Below are 20,753 nucleotides of genomic sequence, written 5' to 3'. Positions count from 1 at the left end.
CATTTTGCAAGCCCCTGGGCCAGTGGGCTCCCAGGTGGGTCTGGGGGCTGGCTCCGGGTCCACACTGAGCGGACTCTCTTCTCGCCCAGGGAGCGCTTGAAGCGCAGCCAGAAGAGCACCAAGGTGGAGGGGCCAGAGCCCGCGCCGGCTGAGGCCTCGCTGAGTGCCGAGCAGGGGACGATGACGGAGGTGAAGGTGAAGACCGAGCTACCTGATGACTACATCCAGGAGGTGATCTGGCAGGGGGAGGCCAAGGAGGAGAAGAAGGCGGTCGGCAAGGATGGGACAGGTGATGTGCCCGCCGAGATCTGCGTGGTGATCGGTGGTGTCCGCAACCAGCAGACGCTTGGTGAGTGCCTGCCTGAGAGGGTCGGGGCTGGGACCAGGGTGGTCGGAGTCTGAAGAGCAGAGGCCTGCCTCTCCCTGGCTGAGAGAGCCTTTAGTGGCTCCCCGCTGCCTTCAGGGAAGGACCTAGTCTCCTTAGACTTGCCCTTGGCTTGTACAGCCCGGGTCTGGACCGCTTTTCTTTCCACCTGACGTGTCAGAGCCCAGCCTGTGTTTTAAGACTTTGTTCAGGTCAGATGCCTGGACTTTGTATAGGTGTGGGGAACCCCTCAGGTTGGGGGCACCCATGCTCCCCACGTGGGTCTGGCACAGACACATCGCTCGTTGTCCTAAACGCCCGCCTGCGTTTCTTCTTCCTTGGCTTTACCGCGGGCTCCTGAAGGCGGCACTGCTGTCCTGCTTGGAGCAGGTACCCCGGGCCGGATCACATTGGTGACAGACCAGCACCTTCCCCTGCCCCTTCTGGACTGGGTCAGGCTCAGAGGAGCTCTGTGGAAACGAGCTTTGTAGCAGTCCTTGCTCCCCCACTAGGGGAGTCCCCTCAGAGGCTGCCTGCACCCCTACCAGGGTCACAGACTCAGATGCCCGTGAGGCCCAGCGCATACATGGAGCGGCTCTGTCCTCCGTGGCCGCGCTAACGAGGTGGGAGACAGGCTCTGTGTGGCCGGATCTCCGTGGACATGCCACAGGCCTGAAATGCAACATCTGATGTGAATTCTTTTGGCTTTAGGTGTTCGCGACTAATTTGACTTTTGAAATCTGCCTAACAGAACCTATCTGGGGGTCCGGGTCCTTCCGTGGCACAGGTTGGCAACCCCTGGTGTGTAAAATAAAGTCTGCGGGCCTTAGCCTGGCGCCAAGGCCTTGCCGGGTCTGTTCCCATCCGCACGGTCCTCCCCGTCTTCGACACGCCGCCCCCTCCCCCTCCCTCACTTGCTCCAGACTCCTGGGCTCATGTCCCACGTGTGGCATGCAGGACCTCGTGTAGAGGTTCCCCTCTGTCTCTGTCCCCAAGTTCACACTCGAGTCCTCTTGCCTCTTCTTCCCAACTGCCAGGACTCAGCCTCATCCTCCGTTTCCTGGCTGTTCTCTGTCCGCCCACCTGGGCCATGTGGCATCCTGCAGACAGCCATGCCTTCGTGTCTCTCTGCCCTCACTTGACCTCTACTCTGGCTGCCGGGGGCCTTGGGAAAAACAAGTCATTGACCATGTCACTCTCTGCTTATAAACTTGGGATTCCCGACTGTGTGTAGGGTCAAGGCCGTAGTATCAAGATCGCCTATAGCCTGATGCCTATTTCTTATTTATGACCTTTTCAGACCTTGCATTCCAGCACACACACTGCCTTTCCACGGCATCTCTTGCCCTTCGCTGGTACTCAGTCCTCTCCCTGCAGTTCCTTTGCCCATGTGCGCATGCCCAGATCCAGCCCGTCTTTCAAGACCAGCTCCAGTGCCACTTCCTCCCAGAAGCCTTCTTGACTTTCTTCTAGTCAGTGTGTTCTGTTTCTACCTTGCCCCTCACTTGGGTACTCCCCATGATCTGTTTGAGATTAGAGGGACCTTGTCTGTGCCTACCTCTGCCACAAGACTAGGAGCCCATGGAGGTTGGTGCATCGGGACTTGTCTGATCTGTGTCTCGGGGTTTGCTGCTTCCACCCCACAATGTCCAGCAAGGTACCAGCTTCTAGGGGGCAGTACTGACATCAGTGTCATAACTCTCAGGATGGGGCTAGGTTATGCCCCAGTCACAACAGATCCTGAAAGTAACGAGATCTTGGTAGTTCAGAACCACAAAGGTTTCTTCCTTGGTCACACTGCGTGTACGTTGTAGGTCATCTGGGGCTCTGCTCTGGACCCAGGCTGAAAGCAGCCATTGTGTGAAATGCTGTTGGCCAAGGGACAGAAAGAAAGCAAGCTCTGGAGGGATTCATACTGGCTATTACCTGCTGCAGCCCAGAGGGTTTTTACCCTTTTTTTTTTTTTGAGTCAAGTCCCCTCCCTGTCACTGGCTACATAAGTCACATGGCCCTACCCAACTGCAGGTGGCCAGGAGATGTCGTCCTCCCACGTGACGGAACTGGGATGACCCAGCAGTACGTGGTGAAGAGCTTGAGTAACAGCCCGGTGCTAATAAGCCCAGGGGAAGAAGGGCCTTTTCAGGAGCCTGTGTCTGGCCTTCCTCCATCAGTATGCGTTCCCTGGGTCTAAGGACAGTGTTAGCCACTAGGGATCTGCCACTGACTCAAGACAGGACGTGCCCTTGCTCACTTGGTTGTGTTTTAAGACTCACTGGACTCAGGAGCTATTTCTGCCTCCTCCCCAGGAGATGCTCAGTGAAGAGCAGGTGAATCTGAATTTTGGGACGGAGCCAGCAGTCGGGGTTCGGTGGGGAAGGCCTAGGGCAGCCATGCTAGCGAATGTTCAGAGGGAGTCTTCCCTGCGCCAGCTGCCGGCCACAGATGGTGGTTTCCAGCTCGGTGGCCGCTCAGTGGCAGGGTTCTTGGCTTTGCGGTGCCCTAGTGTCCTCTTCTGTTCAGTGAGGCTCCCCGTCCTGCCCACTCACGGGTGTGCAGATCAAAAGAGGCAATGGAAGAGAACAGCCTTGTGCAAGGGAGATGAGCTCAGAGCTCGGTCTCTGAGTGCATCCAGGCTCTCTGATGTAACAGCTGTGGGACGTCAGGCAGGCTGCTTGACCTCCCTGTGCCTCAGTTCTCAGAACTGCCAGTTCGTGGGGTTGTGCGAAGATTCAGTGAGGTGAGGTCTGTAAAGCCCTCAGCATTGTACTTGGTAAAGACTAGCTTTTATCAGTAGAATTAGTATTGCTCTTCCAGGGAAGAGAGGGCCTCTTTCAAGTACCTCTTCAAGGGGGAAGAGTAGTAATAGTTCCTGCATTTTTCTGAAGCCTAAGAAATAAATACGCCAAGGTGGTGTAGAGAAAGAATAAATGGGCTGGGGAAGCAGTTGGCTCTGGGTGAGGTGTCAGAGGACGTGAGTTCTAATTGAGCCTCCATGGTCTCATCTGAACAGGACAACCTGTGCCGTCCCCGGAGCCCCTGCTAGTGCTGCCTCCCTAGAATCCAGGGACTTTGGGTATGTGGTGACATTGCTAAGTAACCTGCTTTTGGTAGATCCTTATTGAAAAAGGACTACCGCCACAGTGGCAAGGGGGAGTGGAGCCACCGTTTTGGAACCCCGAAGGCAGGCAGGGCCTGGACCTTCCCTGTTGGTTATCAAGGCTCATCTTGCATCTGTTGGGGCAGACCTTCCTCCTTGGGGGTGTAGTTTCTGTCAAGGGTCAGGTTCAGAGAAATCTGGCTTGGCCTCAGTACTAGAAAAGAAAAGCATTAAAATAAAAATTGATGTAAGAATTGAACCTTTCAAATTCAGCTGTTCTCAAGATGGCAAGTAGGTTTCATCTTGTGGGCCAAGTCTGAGTAATTGCTGCTGTTTATTAGGGGTTCTGTGTTAAAGGTTCTAAAGGGGCGGCATGATTAAGCATGATCGATTATTAATGTCTGCCACAGATGTGGGAATAGGTATTGGGGCTCTGTCTGCTACGGGTTTGACACCTCTTATCCCCTCATTTTATAAAGGGGCAAACAGAGGCCAACAGAAAGGAAAAGAGTGGTTCGGAGTGGTCCACAGAGCGAATCAGTGGCATTTTCTTCCACTTTGTGAAGGGACTATCCACCTCACAGCGACCCTGTCCCACCTGGAAGGAAAACAAGGAGGGAAAGCACTTCTGGGGATCTGGCCAGGGGCCGAATACTGATTAGAGCCATCTCTTTAAATGCACCTGTGCCACAGAGGCTGGGTGGCGTGGAGTTAAGGAACATGTTCCCCAGCCGCTTGGTGGGGAAGCATGAAGTTCTGTGCACCCAAGGGCCTCCAGAGTGCCCCGCTCCCCCAACCACACTCAGGGCTCAGAGCCGGCCTCAGTTACTGAATAGAACAGTGTCCCTCGTGGTCACTCAGTGCTGTGCTATGCGGGAACCTTGCCCCATCCGCAGGTCCTCGCTGGCCCTGTCGCGGCCATCAGACAGTTTCCAGTGGCACAGACCTCACCCAGCGCACTTCCCGTGGGGGAGCCGGGACTTGGACCTGAGGGCGATGGCATCTGGCAGCTTCTCAGGCTGGGAGAGGCAAGGGGCATCAGTGCCCAGGAGGCTGGCTGCCAGGCTTGCAGTGGGGACGGCTGTTTCCCGGCTGCCAGAAGTTCCTGTGCTGAGAAAGCGATCTCTCGCTCTTAGAAAGAACGTCACTACCATTGGAGCCAGTGTGGGGGAAACCAGGGGTTTTGAGCCAGAAGTGCTGAGATGATCTTGAACTCGATGACTCTGTTGGATAAAACCAGAAGTGAAAGGAAGTGAGGTCACCGATGGCCTGTGTACACCTGATGGGCTGGCTACATGCGCATCTCGGCACAGCAGCCCCGAGGGAGGTTGGATCCACACTTAAGGTTTTGAGAACCCCACGAGGAGTGTTGAACACAGGGTGCTCCCGTTGCTGCCACCTCCGCCCACACTCAGCAGCCGGTGTCGCTGACGGGTCACCAGGGACAGCAGCAGAGTGCCTCTGCGTCCTCCTCAACACAGTCCACTGGACGGCACTGCCAGGCAGCTGGGGTTGAAAATTAGCAAGCGGAAACCTACTTGCTGTTCTTGTCCTAGATGGTGAAGACAGGGCAAGCTGGGTTTAGAGCAGCCAGGACGTTCAGTCCATGCAGCGTTTCCTGGTTCTGAGAGAGAAGGATGCTCGCATCCCATCTTAGTGGTCAGAAGGTACTACCCAGCAGTGGGTGCTCGTCTCTGTATGGTGAGACATTGGTCCTTAATTCTGGGGAGCGTACATGTCAGGGGAGCCCAGGGAGAACGGCAGGTGCCTAGAGACCAGTGGTGCAGGAGCCCCTAGAGGGAGCAATCCAGCCAGTGGGGCCCTTCCTCAGATATGGGGTGTGGGCCAACCAGCTTATTTCCAGCCCCATGGAAGAGCTAAGGGCTCTTTGTCCTGGGGAGAAACAGAGTGGGGGTGGGGGCCGGTGCTAGGGGTCCAGTGGAGGGGGTGGATAGAGGTAGTCATGACTGGAAGCATTTGAGTAGGAGGGGAAGGAGTGGATGTGCTTCGCCTGGCCCCAACCGGTAAAGGGGCATCACCAGTTAATTCAGCTCAGTAACAGGAACCTGTGTGACTGTGGGAACTTTCTGGAACCAGATACAGGCCTGGGAGGGCATGAGTTCTGTCCCGGAAATCACTGGATGGGGTTCAGGAGGCAGAGTCAAGGAGCAGATGGAGGACTGCACGGGTGTTTTTAAGCAGTGAGCTTTGAGCACGGTGGGTAGAGGTGTTTCCATGCCCACAGGACTGCCCGGGGGAGGCGGCACAGGGAAAGGGGGTAGTGGCTCTGTTGCAGCTCTGGAAGGAGCAGTAGGAGGGCAGGCAGCCATTCAGACCTGGCCACGTGGATTTGGGTCTGTGACAAATGCGGGCAACGGAGGTGCCAGGTCCTGCCCCATATCAGGCCAGCTGATAGTTTCCTGTTTCAGTGGGTGGTTGGCAGGCCTCACCCCGGAGCCTGCCAGAACCAGCCCTCAGCCCTTTGCTGCAGCCGTGTGGGAAGGAGGGGTTCTGGCCACCCTCCCAGGCACGTCTTAGCTCTGCTGCGGGTGGTTCAGAGTGGGAAGGGGTCCTGGGTGGAGGGTCCCCACGGGAAAGGGTCCCTGGGCTGTAAATCCAAGAGTCCCAGCATCTGCCCCATGGCAGAGTCTCAGATGGGACCCTTAACCTCTCTGAACCGTGCTGTCTTCATAGATTGGTGGGTGTAAGAACGTCTGCCTGTCTTTCCAGGAGGCATGTTGGGGGCACAGGGAGGTAACAGGTATGAAAGTTTTTTACACGGAGAGACAGAAAATGCAAAATAGCTCCCAGCAGTGTTTGCAGGAGCCTCAGGACGTTGGCACATCTGGACAGCCAAGAACCTGACGGGCTGGTGGCTTTCAACTTTTTATGCTCATCCCGTCCTAAAAGAATTCTGAGAAATTTTATATGCTTTCATATTTTCGAGTTGACATTCACATTTTTATCCAAAGTTTAAATAATCGCAAAGGATCTAATTTTTGGAGTATTGTGTAAAAAAAAAAAAAAAGTGTCATTTTTGGAAATGCAACTGTGAAACCACTGTTTTAAACGTATCGGAGAGAATCCAGAGCCACTGCTGTTTAATATCTGCCATCATCCATTTTAAAAACATGCGAACCGGCTCATCTTTAACAGTCAGAAATTTTACATCTTTCCTTTTCTCTCCTTGAACTCATATTTCCAGTCCACTTCCCTCACAGGATTTTATCCTAATGTAATATATTTTTTATGCCTGAGAGTCTTTTATTGATCACTGTTTTACACTCCTCTCCCACAACAAGATGTACATAAATTGAAATAGAAATTTCTAAAAAATTTGTCAGGATCATAAAACTCTATTTTTTTGAAACATTTTTCCCCCCCAGCTCGAGTTAGTATTAGTATTAGTCCATTTGTTAAAAACAAATTTGGAATAAACAGTAAACATAAAAAAAAATTATTGGAAATGCATCTCTTAATGAAATGCATGGGGCTTTATTTCTTTTTCAATTGCCTCCTGTTTCTATGAATTAATATTTTCTCATTATTGAATGAGGCAAGATTCAGCATTAATTTAACTCCTGGTTTTTGTTGTTGTTGTTTGTTTGTTTGTTTCTGTACATGTAAGTACTTAGAAAGCTTAATCACATAGGTAAAGAACCAGGGATGGATGGAGTTTTGAGCGTCACTCAATGTTTGGAACTCTTCCCAAGTTGTGTGCTGAAAATCGCATGGGGTATGTCATCACACGCTGTTTTTAAGGGTCTCTGTGCTGGTAATTCCATTAGATTCATCTTCCGTTTCGTTGAGAGTAAAGAATTGGAAATCACCCGATTCCCAGAAGGCCTTGTGCCCTGCCATTAGCTTTGGCCCCCATTCTAGGTTCCCTCCTAGACCCCTTTGCTTGGAGCCGTGAGATGGGCAGCCCCCATGGTGGGCACCGTGGTGGGATGGGGGAGTGAGGAATCGTCTTGCTTGTAGTGTATCAGGGTGGCAGTGAGGAGACACGTGGGAAGGAGAGCTCGCTGAGAGGGGCCTCCCCGCCCCCTGCTGCACCCTAGCACATTGATTTTAGGGAAGAATATATTTGAAAGTTGATGATTAAGGTATTGATTCTCTTAAAACTACCTGTGCTCACATATCCCCAGGTGATTTGTACTCTACTTGAAAGACCCTGGTCCCAAGGATACTTGGGCTGAGTCCAAGCCCAGAGAGCCTCGGGAAACCCACTTGTCCATGGTTTACCTCTCTGGCTCCCTTGTCCGCCAGCAGGCCCTGGGCCTCGTTCCTGCGGGGTCCTGGAACCAAGAGAGGTTTCGGGACTCCTTGACACCCCTACCTTCTTGCGTTTTTCCTCTCATTCACCTGCTCCAGATTTCTGCCTCGTTGCATTTTGTGTATCTAGAAAGGTATGTGAGCTGGCCTGGAGCTAGCTGGGTGCACATGATAGGGCTGCGGCTTGCTGCCCTCATTCCTGGCCCTCAGGGGCAGCTTTCTCTGCATTAGCTTCCTGACTTCTTCCCTCCTTGGCCTCAGGAACTAGAGTCCCCCTCCTTGTCCCAACTGACCTCACCTGGTCGGTCCACACTCTTAGGGAGGGAGCTAAGCCAGGTTGTCTGCCAAGTGCTTCCAGAAAATGCCAGACAGGTTCTGTTACTCAGTGCCTGTGGGTTCTTGCGTCACTAGTGACGGGGTTGGGGAGAAGAGGCTGGGCTGCCGTGTGCTGGCATGCTCTGTCTGCTGCCCCAGGCAGCCGTGAGAGTGGATGGGGGACTCTGGGAGTCCTGCAGTAGGACTGGACGCGGTGGGGCAAGCAGGGGCCGAAGGGGGGGGTCATCTGCCCTGCTGTGCTAGGGGGAGCCCTGGGACTGAGGGGGAAGCCCCAGCTCTCTTGGCATCCAGTGATGACTTGGTGTGGGGGCAGCAGAGTAGCTCGGAAGGCCGGCCAGGCATGAGCTGAGTAGCCCCCACCCTGGACCGCCTGGCCCCTAGAACATTCATGCTCATCAGTGAACTGGGTATGGAGTTGTCCCAAGCAGTCCAGGACTTCTGGGAGGATAGAGGATGGGAACGAGACCTGGGTGCCCCCAGTGGATGGCACATTTTAAAAAGCACTGTCTCTTCTCGGGTCTTTCCCAGAGGGGTGGCGATCACACACACGCACATACGTGCACACATGTGCACACAGGCGCTGGATCACCGCTGACCTGAGCCACTCTTACTTACCTCATCTGAGAAATGGGGATGATAATCATTCTGTCTGCTAGGTGCACAAGGGTGAGCTGAGCTGGCCACGGGGCTGCACCCCTGGCTAGCTTCTGCTTGTGTGTCTGGCTCAGAGGCCAGCTCTGCCGAGACGCAGGGGAGACTCAAATGAAGTGCATTAAGCACCTATCACTTAGACTGTGGTGGTGACAAAGGACAAGGGTTGCTGGGGAGCCCAGCAGAGTGAGGAAGTGTGCCTGGCAGGGAGTCAGTTGTGGGGCCTGGGGCTGTCCAAGCTGAGCATCCCCAGGAAGGCTCGCTAGCGCCCCCCTGCACCACACTGAGGTACTCAGTGACTGTGGGTGGCGAGGGTGGGGGTGGGGGGACGACAATGGGGCCACAGCACAGGCAGGGCATAGCCTCCCTATAGGGTCATTTTGCTGGAAGGCTTTGGGGGAGTAATGTCATAGCCATACAGTGGATAATTTTTGTTTTATTTATGTCACGAGCTAGAATACAGAGAAAACATCAAACTTCAGGGGGATTTGGGCCTGTGGCTGCTGCTTTCTGCCATAGCCCAGCCTTCCAGGGCAGGTGTGCTGCCCCTTGGGCAGAACAAGTTCTCCAGTAAAAAAGGAGACCGTATGATTTTGGTCGCCCTCCTGTGTGTGGATGGAGAAACCAAGGCCCCCCGCCCCAGCAGCTCAGGTGACTGGCTTTCCTGAGATGTGGGGCACCCCCTCACCTGGCTCCTTCCGCACCTCCCAGCACCCCCAACTTCAAGGGCTCTTTCTGATTTCTTACGTAATTCAGATGGAAAAGCGCCCGAAAGCAGCCCCCACGGTGGATCGGTGCGAAGCCGCTATTCAGGGACCTGGATTTTTGACCAAGCGTTGAGATACACATCTGGTACGTGAGGGCCGAGGGACAGGAGGACCTGATCGGGGCCAGTGTGAGGGTGGGACGTGGCCAGACAGGGCCGTGTGGGGCCACACTCATCTGCCCTGTTGCTGCCAGAGGGCAGCACATCTGAGCCTGCCAGGGGCTTGGAGGACTTGGCCATTGGAGGGATGCCGGCTTGTGGAAATCGGCAAGTCTAGAACACCAGGACCATTCTGGCAGTGCCTGCTGTGGGCAGCAACTTTGAAACAAGCCAAGGCTATATAAAGGAGTCCTGTGGCCAAGTGTTTTGGAAGGGCTGGGGTTAAACAGGGTTCCTGTAGGACATCTTCCCAAGTTCCCTCTGTGCCCCACCTTCCCAAGACCACCGTGCCTCCCACCAGCTTAGCTTCATTATGGGTCTCTTTTTCCTGGACTGTGTTCTGGAAGTTGGGCTCTGAAGAACTCTGGAACATGCGGATAATGACAGCGGCTGTGCTGTGCTGAGTGCCTGCTTTGTACTCTGTACTGTGCTCAGTATTACTGCTCACAAGCGCCCCCTTGAGGTGGGTACCATTTTCCTGTGCTTAGAGAGGAAGCCTGGGACCCATGGCTGCTTAGGTGGTGAGCCTGGATTTGAAGCGGGTGTGCTGTCACCACCGCAGTGGGCTGCCGCTCTGGTGCGCTCTCCCCTGGCCGTGGCCCCTAGCCCCCAGCCACCTGAGCATCCAGCCCCTCTGCAGACAGAGCACCTGAAGCCTGGGTCTTAGAGTGAGTGAGACACAGGCAGGACCTTGGGAGGCGATTCTAAGACTCTGTGCATGGGGCAAGGGGCCCCCACTCTGCCCTGGGGAGCCAGGAGAGGGTACAAGACTGATGGCTACACCCCCCTGTTACTCTGTGTGGGTTGAGATCCAGGAGCAAGGCTTCAAGGATCCTCAGCTCACTCTGTGGGTTGAGGGGAAAATCCCGTGAAGCTGGGAGGAACCTGGCCTGGTTATCCACAGGATGAAGTAGATGGGCAAGTTGGGGGACCCACTGCAGCATGTACTTATTACACAGTTTGAGAGTCCTGAGGTCACTGACGATAGGGGTGAAACTGAGGCCCAGGTCTGTGGCCAGAGAGGAGACAGGACTGGGGCACAGAGACTTTATCTGGAAGAAGGTCAGATCTGAACCAAGTTTTACCTGTTGTGGCCTCAAGTCTTCTGGGGCGAGAGTCCACTTTCCCCGGATGCCTTCCCTTCCGTCTGCCCTTTACTTCGGCCTCCTGCTTGTTCACCCCCATGACCTTGGCCCCTCGCTGTGGCCACATCAGGGTCCTGCACCGTGCCCACCAGATTCAGTACTTCACTGTTGTAACCCTGTCACCCTGCCTGTCCTCTTGGCTAGTGGACTGTTTCTCTTTCCTGTCACAGAGGGCGCTGATCACGCATGGACTTGCTCGTGGTTGGGGCTTCGGTGCCAGGCGCGATGAAGGTGTTCCACAAATTCTCAGTTGGTTGAAGGAGAATTGGCAAAAACTGCTGAAGAGTGGGTAGAGGCACGGGAAGGGAGTCGGGGTCATTATGACTCGGTGACAGATGAGTAGAACGGCAGGACTCCGTGGATTTATTGAGCCCCATTGCGTGCCGATCAGTAGACTAAAGACAAATACCCAGTCTCATCTTTGCCCTCCCCGTATTTGTATTTTTTCCTCTGTGAGACAAGGGTAACACGTATAAAACCAGTGGGTAACAGGCCGCTAAGTTCCACGCTGGTGTTGGGATGACAGCGTCCCCTCTATGACCCACAGGGGTAAGGCGGCGAGGCCACCTGTGTGACAGCCAGCTCACAGGATGTGTCTTGTTAGTCCTGATCGTGGTCGTGAGACGTAGGGGTCACCATCCTGGGTTACAGGAGAGGCCGCTGCGGCTCTGACCGGAAAAAGGGGTGTGCCTGCTGTCCGCTGGGGGCCGTGGCAGAGCTGAGTGAACCTTCTGACGCCAGGCTCAGTGCTCCTCAGACTTAATCTGGTACCTGGAATTTGCGCCTGGTATACAGGCCTCTGCTCCCAGGAGAGGCCAAAGGCAGTAAGAGCTGGTGATTCGGGCGCTCCCTGAACCCCTGGGCTCATGCATTATCCACTTTTCCCGTCAGGAACAGAGGCCCAGCCAGGGTCCGTCTTATTCTAGAATCAGTGGTTCCTGAACCTGGTTGCTGGTCTGCTCAGAATCCACGGAGGCACCTTTTTGTAAAAGGCAGATTCCTAGGCCCCTAGCCCCAGCCATTTTAGGGCACTGACCCTGGCATGGGGCCAGGGCCTCTGTGTGGTGCAAGCTTCCTGACCATTCTATTAGGAAGGATGCGGCCCAGCCTCCGGTGGCAGCGGGCGTCTTTGAGGGATGAGCCGGGCCTCCTCTCCTAGGGCCCCTGCCGGGCTGGGTCCGATGGGCTCTGCCTGACCCCCTTCTGTGGGCCTTCCGTGTGTGCTCTGTATGGGTAGGCTCTGCCTTGACCTATCTGAAATGCCTATTGGGAACTCAGCCATTTCAGTCCCAGCTCCTGGGAGAAGGGGCCAGCAGAGGACCAGAGTCAAGTAGTTACACCCTGTTCGTCTCTGTATGTCTGAGAGAACAAGAAAGCTTCTCAGTAGATTGCGGTGGGGGGGAAGGGTTCTCTCCCCGTAGGGCACATCTCTAGTAGGGCTGGGCACGTCCTGAGAGGAGTATAGGGCCACTCTGTAAGGTAGGTGCTTATAGCCCCATTGGACAGATGAGCAGACTGAGGTTTAATGTGTCTAAGGGAATTACCTAGGGCATGATGCTGGTAAGTGGCAAAACAGGGACAGGGATCAGATCGTCTGGTTCAAAGACTGTCCTCTTAATCTCTGTACCATCCCGGCAAGGAGGAGAGGTAAAAGTTACTCAAGTGTGTGTTGATTTCTTTCCTTGGATGCAATTTATTCCTTATTTTGAAAGAGCACTTTAAGGTTCATTTCCTTCTTCCTCCCAAGGAATAAGTTTAAGAAAGAGTTGTCTTCTCCATTTCACAGATTTGGAAACTAAGGCCCGGAGATGGGAAGCGACTTAGAGAGTTGGGGCAGAAACTTGGAACTAGACCCCGGGCTCCTGACTTCTGGCCCGGGGCTGTGTCTGCTGGTCCTTGCTGTGTGTTTGCTTGTCGGGGCTAATACAGCCCACGGGACGTGGTGCCCCACTGGTCGTGGAGTTTGTGATCCTTGGGGGCATTCCTGGGACCTCATAGTTGCACATATTGGGCACTTACTGACCTGTCCCTCCCTTTCTTGTTTTCCAGGATCCTATGAGTGTGGAATTTGTGGCAAGAAGTATAAGTATTACAACTGTTTCCAGACCCACGTCCGGGCACACCGAGGTGAGGGGTGTCCCGGGAGCAGAGAAGGGAGCCACACCTCCCCATTCCCTTCCTGGCCTGATGATGACTGCAGTCCCCCCGCCCCCCACCCCTGAGCTCCAGTTCTCTCCCGCTGTGTGCCGTAGGATGGAGACCCAGGTGGAGAGAAGAGGCCTCCTTATGTGGGAGAGCACACAGGGCCGGTGGGGGGTTGGGAGGACATGCCACCAGCCTTCTGCTCCACGTGGGTCTTCTTTCTCCCAGGATGCATCAGGGCTGCCTGGAGGAGGTGGCCTCTGCAGGGAAGGTGCTCCCATGTCCTCTCGTGTGCTCTTCTCGGCTTCCCCGGGTGTGGGGTCGGGGCACTGTCTCCATTCTGAACATGAGAGGCTGAGGGGACAGGACAGATGGTGCCAGGGAGGATAGCCAATGGGTCCGGGGCTGATGGCCGGTGCACAGGGAAAGGGCTGTGAACAGGCACAGAGTGTCGTGGGCACGCTGTGCTGGGGTCACTGTCTTCCCCCTAGTCCCTCATGCTCTTTGGCACCGGCCTCACGGGGGGTCCAGTCTGTTCACTTCCTTCTCATTTTCTCTCATGCAGACACTGAAGCCACCTCAGGGGAGGGAGCCTCCCAAGGCAGTGAGTATTTCCCCCTTGTTCTTTCCCCCTCAGGACTGTCCTAAGGGGCCTGTGGGAGACAACTTGGCTGTGGTTCAGGCTTTGGGGCCAGAGGGTCTTCACATTGGAGGATGGAACCTCAGAGCAGCCTTTCCCAAATGTGTTCGTGGCACGCGTCCTGCGGAAGCTACCAGGTGTTTTGTCAGTAACGGGTTCTCTGGCCCGAGTTCTTGAGTTCCCGAGCCTTGAGTTCTGCCAAGATGAACATACTTTGTCGTAGACTCCTCAGGGCCCCTCACGGGCAAACTCAGTGCTGGTGTTTGGGAAATGCTAGTTCGAGTCTTTATCTCATGGGCACCCATGGGCGCTCCTCTCTGGGTGCCCCCCCTCCCCAGTCTGGGCTGCACAAGGCCTTGCCGTCTGAGGACCGGGTTCTGCTTGCCCTCCCCCAGATCGAAACCCATGGGCCTCAGAAAAGCCAGATGGGCGTAGGCTGGAGTGGAACTTCTCCCCGCCCAATGAGCCTGAGCTCCACAACCCAGACTTTCCACTTGCAGGTGTATCCCCAACAGAGCTGTGTGCCACATGTCCACCAAAAGATGGGAAGTGGATATTTTCTTTTTAAGATTTTTATTAAAGAGCGTGCAAGCATTAGCAGTGGGAAGGGGCAGAGAGAAGCAGACTCTGCTGAGCATGGAGCAGGGAGCTGGGAGCCTGATGCGGGGCTCAATCCCAGGATCCCAGGATCATGACCTGAGTCAAAGGCAGGTGCTCAACCAGCTGAGCCACCCAGCTGCCCGGGAGCTCGCCTATTCTTAGCAGCACTGTTCGTAACAGCCCCAGACTGGAAACCACCCAAGTGCCCAGCGTTCGGTGAACAGACAAATCACTTGTGGTGTGCTCACGTGAAGCAGCAAAAAGGAAGGATGTACGGCTACTCCCAGCGACGTGGATTACACACAAACAGAACCGTTAGCCAAAGGAGCCCAGCACAAGAGCCCCTCCTCTAAGATCTCTGTACAGGAAGTACAAAATTGGGAAAGTGATTCATGCTAGCCTTGGGAAGGGGTTTCTGGGCACTGGTGACACAGGTGTTTCTGGTTTATGAAAATCAAAGGAGCTGAACAGCTTTCTGTCTCAGGGTCAGCAGACTTTTTTGTAGGGACCAGATAGTCAATATTTTAGACTTTGCAGGCCAGACATCTCTGTCCCCACCACTCAGCTCTGCCATGTACCCCTGAACATAGAGATGATACAGAAGCAAACTTTGCACCAAAACAGAGGGTGGGCAGGCCGTGGTTTGTCAACCCTTTTTCCTCTTGCTGCAGAAGGTCTTTAAAAATAATAAATACGCCCCCTCCCCATATCCCAAACAAAGCCGATTGAGGACGTGTGTGGGTCAATGAAAGGCCTTAATTGTACTAGGTCCAAAAAGCATTTCTTCTGAGGCCCTTTCCCAGCCACTCTCTCCTTGGATTCCCGTATCATGTGAGAGGCAGGTGGGGCCGAGGCTCAGCTTCTGTGTTCTAGACATTCGGAGGCTCCGGCCCGACACCTGCCTGAGGACCCTGGCCCGGGGGCCGTGTAGGCCTGCCCCTCTTACCTGAGCCCTGCCGCAGTCTGGCCTCTGGCTCCCTTCTCCTTCAGAAGCTTCCTTCTCACCCGGCTCCCGTGGTTTGCCTGTGGTCAGCCACACATTTAAAGATCTTCTCTATTTATCATTTCTTCCTTGGCTATTCTGGGCCCCTGGCCTCTCGGGCAGCCCCTCAATGATCCATTGTGTTCTATCTGGCTTCCTTGGCTCCCAGAGGATGTAGAGGACTCTCGTTGGGGGTATTTTTAGTCTTTCCATCACTTTCGCCTTCCTGCCTAGGGAGTTTTCTCCCCATGGCCACTGTGCTTTATTTTGTTCTCAGTCGTGCATCCCCACCCTGACCCAAGCCAGCAGCGCCTGGTCAGAAGGCCTGGTGTCCTCGCACACTGGCCTCATGACAGGAGCCTGACCATGGAGTCCTGGAGCCAAAAGCATTGTGTCCAGAATACCAGATCCAGCCTACCCATTTCACAGATGAGGGCATTGAGTCCCAGAGAGAACTCCTGCAACTTGTTAGTGGTTCAGGTGGGCCTAGAAACCAGGCCTCCCTCCTTCTAGTCCAGAGTCTTTCATTTAGTTATTAGAAAAATTGTGTACTCTGAAAGGGAGGCCCATACCCACTCACCCATCTCTTAGCTGAGAAAATAAATGTTGACGCCACATCCGGTTCTCTTGCTGCTGTTACATTGATTCCCTTTCCAGAACAGTATTAGGTGCCATCTACCTACTATCTGTTGTTTGTGAGGCATTGTCCTGGCTCATTCTTTATTCCAACTCTGGGAGATGAAGGGACCATCCTACCCATTTTGCAGATGACCGAGGTGCAGCAGTTAGGGAGCATGTCCAGCATTAGTCACACTGGTTTGGTGGCCAAGCCAGGCTGGAGTCTGGCAGCCTGACCCCAGAGCCCATCTCCTCGGACTGCTGCTCAGTGCCGTTCCTAGAGACGCTGATCTCTCTTGGAGGCTCAGAAGTTGTGGTTTCATTGACAGAAAATCATTTTGCTTTTCTTCCTCTGGGGATAACTCTCTTGTCCTAATCTACTCCTGCCTTAGGTGGGCCCAGGAACGTGGTCCCCATGCACATTGAGAAGGAGGTGTGGGGTGGGATTCTGAGAACCCCTAACACTTCCCGCTGAGAAGGAGGAGCAGGGTGATGGCACTTCTTGGTGCTAGAAAGCTAGGGGTTCTCTTTTTCTCGGAGGTGGTGGGGGGCACTCTGTGAGCAGAGGTGAGACACGTGCTCCCAGCAGCTGTGGAGGGCAACCAGCACTGGCCAGTGGGGGAGAGGCATTTCAGGGGCAGGGTCCCGTCCGGAGCCAGACCCTGGACAGCCTTGACTTCTTCAGCTGTATTCCCTGGTATCCACCGCTGAGAGAGGATTCAGGTATAGATGGGACATCATGGGGCATGAGGTGGTGGTTATGGTCTAGGCCGGATTGAAGCTGGAGCCAGGCTTGAAGCCTAGAATGGGCAGCCTGGAAGAGGCCGTGGAAGTCAGCTCATTACCACCCTCCCATCCCTCAGATAAGGGGGAGAAGAAGGGAAGCTGAATCTCGAGGTGGGGTCAGCACTTGCTGACAGTGTGGGTGAGGCAGAGCAGGACCAGGCCTCTCTTCCTCCAACCCCGCCTTCTCCCCCCGCCCCCCACTGCCCAGCTAGTTCACGGGTAGGCATGGGGGTGGCAGGACCCGGTCCCCAGGCCTTCAGGACTGTGTGTATTGACACTGCGTGCCTCTCTTGGACCAGTTAGTCTGTGTGGCCCTGGCACCTGACGGGACGTTGAGAGCCTGCAGGTATAGTGTGGAAGAGGTAGAGGGCAGAGGCAAGGAGAAGGCTGACGTCATTTGTGCCCCTAAGTTCAGCTAAGCAGGGACTAGAAACCTTCCTGTACAATTGCCTGGCACTGCAGCCTCGGGATGGAGGTCGTCCCATCAAATCCCGTGTTTGAGTGCTGGGGAGTAGAAGATGGGTAGGAAGGCTGGTGCCTCAGTCAGGAGCGCAAGGTGGCCTGTGCGGACCGAGAAAGGACACGTGCCCTGACTTCGCTATGGCATGGATTGAAGTGAATATTTGAATCTTGGTCATTCCTCACCCCACTCTGCAGCCTTGAGCAAGCCATTCCGTCCCCCTGGGCAGGGCCTCGTCAGGAAGATGGGGTTGAATGGGGCATCTCTAGATCTGCCCAAGGAATACACACGGGAGGTCCATGCTGGTGTGGGCTGAGAGCAATGCCATGAGAGAGTCTGGCCTCAGAATTTGGATAGACCTGGGATCATCCAAACTCTGGCCCAGTGTTCGTTACCTCTTGCTGTATAAGTTTCCCGAGAACTGAATGATGTAAACAAATGCTGGTTTTCTCGGGTTATGTGGTCAGACCTCAGGTGTGGTTTTTCTGGGTCCTTCGGCTGTGGGTCTCCTGAGGCAGGGGAGGTGTTGGTCAGGGCTGAGGCGCCTCTCAGGGCTCAGCCAGGGAAGGAGATGCTATCGCACTCCCGTGGCTGTCACTAGACGGGGTCTTTCCCAAACTGTGGGGCAGAGGACCTCACTTTTCCCAGCTGGCTCACACTCTGGGCAACGAGATGGAAGTCACAGTCTTCTGTAAGTGAATCTCAGAAACGACATCCCATCACTTTGTCGCATTCCCTTCATTAGAAGCAAGTCACTAGGCCCAGCTGAGGCTCAGAGTGAAGGGATCACGTCGGGTGTGAACGCCCAGAGGCCAGGGTCCTTGGGAAGCTGCCTACCACAGGCCCTCCTGGCTGTGGGGCTTGGGTTCTGACCCTGCATCTACATGTGTGTTCAGGGGGTTACTGCTCAGTCACAAGGACTAATGGAGGAAAGGCAGAAGAAGTGCCTGGCCTGACCCCTTGCACGGGCAGTGCCCAGGAAGTAGTGACTGCAGTGACAGTTACTCTCATGTAACCTCGAGAAGGGAGATGGGGCCCGGCCCTTAGGCATTTGGTTCTCACAGAGTGGGTTTGGGGGCTTGGTTGAGGTGGTTCCCAAGGTCTCCTATCTCCTTGTGTAAAGAACCCCTAACACTCCCAGGAGTGTGATTATCCAGGGGGCACCAGTTGGGGCTGGTGTGGGCTGGTCCCATGTTGGTTCCTAAGGCAGATGAGCTAGCCCCCTCCCCCACAAATCCCCATCCCATGTGACCGAAGCCCTGGTAACTGCTTGTGTCTTTCCATCCCCCACAGACAATTTCAGGTACACGTGTGACATCTGTGGGAAGAAGTACAAGTACTACAGCTGTTTCCAGGAGCACCGGGACCTGCACGCCGTGGATGGTGAGTCGTGCCCCTGGCTCCGAGGGAGGAGAGTCATGTGAGGAGGAGCGCCCATCCCGTCCCCCATTCCCCACCCCCACCCCCCAGCGCCAGGGCTGCTCACCTGGCTCCTCCCAGCCCCCAGGTGTCCCCTCTCTGCTCCCACCCAGAGGAAGGTCAGGCAGCAGCCAAGACCACGAGGGAAGTGACCAACCCTCGAGGGTTCTGGGAGAGAGAAGGTCCCCATCATATTCCATATATTCTGATTAGGGTAGTCCAAGTGAAATTGCCATTTTTGTAGGTCAGAATTTGTCGAATTTTAGCAATTTCATATAGATGCATTTTACAATTTCATACTGAGTAGTCATATGCTCTGATGAAATTAAACCAGTTTTTTAAAATGAATGATGGTATTTTAGTGTCTTAGGTTATAGAGTTAGAAATTAGAACAATAAATTTAGGTAATTTATTTTTAGAATCTCAATCCCAGAAATAGGGTCTTGGACCTGGAAAGAGTGGAGGGGGCTCCTTCTCCAGCCCTGCACCCCGGCCTGTCACGGGCTGTGACAACCAGGCCCGGCTGCCCATTGCCACTGGCTTGTTCTTCTCATCCCCTCTTTGTCTCCTAACTGGTCTCTTCCTCGTTTTCTCCTGTCCTGGCCCCTTGAGTGGCTGCCAGCGATCCAGAAACTGGCTGGGCAGAGAGCCTGCCTTCCTCTGGGCTGGTCCCCAGCCAGCCCATGGGGAGGGCAAGGAATGGAGGCAGAAGCTGCATCCTGGTTGAGCTGTGCCTTCCTGTGGCCCCTGGTTTTCATGCTGGCCATGGTGCCTCTCCTGGGTCCCAGAGAGGCTGGGAGCATTGGGCAGAGGCCGCTGTGGACAGGGACTAACAGGGCTCCTGTTTCCTTCTTTCCTTCTGCGGCTGCTGCCTACCGCCTGGGCGCAGTGTTTAGTGTGGAAGGGGCCCCCGAGAATCGGGCAGGTAAGTCGTTGGTGACTGCCCACCTCCCTGTCCCTGGCTGGGCTCAGGGGACCTGGTTACCAGGGTGCTAAGGGCTATGTGTTCTCCCACAGACCCCTTCGAACAAGGCGTTGTGGCTACTGATGAGGTGAAGGAGGAACCCCCGGAACCATTCCAGAAAATCGGGCCAAGTATGCGGGCCTCTCTCTGGGGATGGGCTAGGTGGGGGCCGGCTGAGGGGGGCGGGATGAGGCTTGCCATTGGAAGGGGGTGACCTCACTCATCCTGCAGCAGTGCTACTGGCCAGTGACCACTGGCTTCCTTTACCTTACTTTGCCCACCTGTCAAATGGGCCAGTCTTAGGACTTCAGCTTTTGAGGAGCAGCAGAATAGCACAGGGTCAAGGTCAGGGCAGTGAATGTCACACACGCTTGGTGCCCTGGTGGTCTGTTAGCCGTCCTGAGCCTCGGCTCCTCACATGTCAATGAGGACTGCATTTCCCCGAAGGTTTGTTGGGGGATTAAATGAGATCGTGAATGTAAATCACCTATTAGCACAGTGCCTGGTACATAAGAGGTGCTCGGAAAATAACTCCTTTTGTCATCATCCGCCAGTGAAGGGGTTCATCGGCAAGTGTAGCTGTCCAAGGGAGCCACCTGGATAGTCTGTCCTTATCCCATGAAACCCTTGAGGGCAGGAGCCACACCTGCTACCCGCCTGTTTTCGGTGCGCTGTGTGGAGTGTGGGGGGGACATAGCAGTGGATGGAGCAGTCGTGGCCCTGCCCTTGGGTCCTCGGCCCAGGAAGGGGACAGTTGGGCAGTGTGCCCAACAGTTAGAGCATAACCTGCTTCACAGGGAGCCTTGGGAGCCGGGGATGGTGGGGTAGGCCCCTCTCCAGCCTTGGGAAGCGGGGAGGCTTCTGCGTTGGGGACCAGGGTGGAGAATGAGCCCTTTTGCATCACAGGGTGAAGGTAGGCGAGCAGCTTTTGTTCTGGGGAGTTGAAAGGCCAGTCAGTTTCTGAGTTGGGGCCTTCGAGAGCCTTGAACGCCAGAGGAAGGCATCTAGACTTCCTTCTGAGGGAAATGAGCTAGAGGGTTACCCCAAGTGGGGAAGGGACTTGGTCAGACTTACATTTGGTAAATCTTGGTTAGATTTACAAGTCTTTTTTGGCTGTTTCTAGAAGAATGGGTTAGGTGGAGTCAGCCAGTGAGAGGTGTCTGGTCGCCTTCAGGAACCCGCATTCCCCCTCCTCTCAGTTACCAAACAGCAAGAAGAGACCTTTGTGGACTCTGGCTCATTGCAGTAAAGCTTCCAGGCAGCTTGCAAAAAGGTACACACACAATGAATGAATGCACGAGGAGATTTTGGAGCAGGAAAGCCAGCGAAGCTGGAGGTGCTCCTCACGG

At 54.7% G+C, this 20,753-nt stretch overlaps 1 protein-coding gene across 12 annotated transcripts in view; it reads left to right on the top strand.

The window, feature by feature from the left end:
* Nucleotides 1–20,753, top strand: part of ZNF618 (zinc finger protein 618) — a 183,286-nt gene that overhangs the window by 116,936 nt on the left and 45,597 nt on the right. For 8 of the 12 annotated variants that reach the window (XM_059410993.1, XM_059410987.1, XM_059410985.1 and 5 more), the window contains exons 3-9: nucleotides 90–349; nucleotides 9,480–9,575; nucleotides 12,843–12,920; nucleotides 13,501–13,539; nucleotides 18,315–18,404; nucleotides 19,330–19,365; nucleotides 19,458–19,535. In XM_059410993.1, coding sequence (XP_059266976.1) covers nucleotides 90–349; nucleotides 9,480–9,575; nucleotides 12,843–12,920; nucleotides 13,501–13,539; nucleotides 18,315–18,404; nucleotides 19,330–19,365; nucleotides 19,458–19,535 — 677 coding nt within the window. The remainder of the gene's footprint in view (nucleotides 1–89; nucleotides 350–9,479; nucleotides 9,576–12,842; nucleotides 12,921–13,500; nucleotides 13,540–18,314; nucleotides 18,405–19,329; nucleotides 19,366–19,457; nucleotides 19,536–20,753) is intronic. The other 4 variants (XM_059410989.1, XM_059410988.1, XM_059410986.1 and 1 more) reach the window with 2 other exon arrangements.

Source organism: Mustela nigripes, chromosome 9 (genome assembly GCF_022355385.1).
Source record: "Mustela nigripes isolate SB6536 chromosome 9, MUSNIG.SB6536, whole genome shotgun sequence".
NCBI classification, from domain to species: domain Eukaryota; kingdom Metazoa; phylum Chordata; class Mammalia; order Carnivora; family Mustelidae; genus Mustela; species Mustela nigripes.
This window is presented reverse-complemented; position numbering and strand designations above follow the sequence as displayed.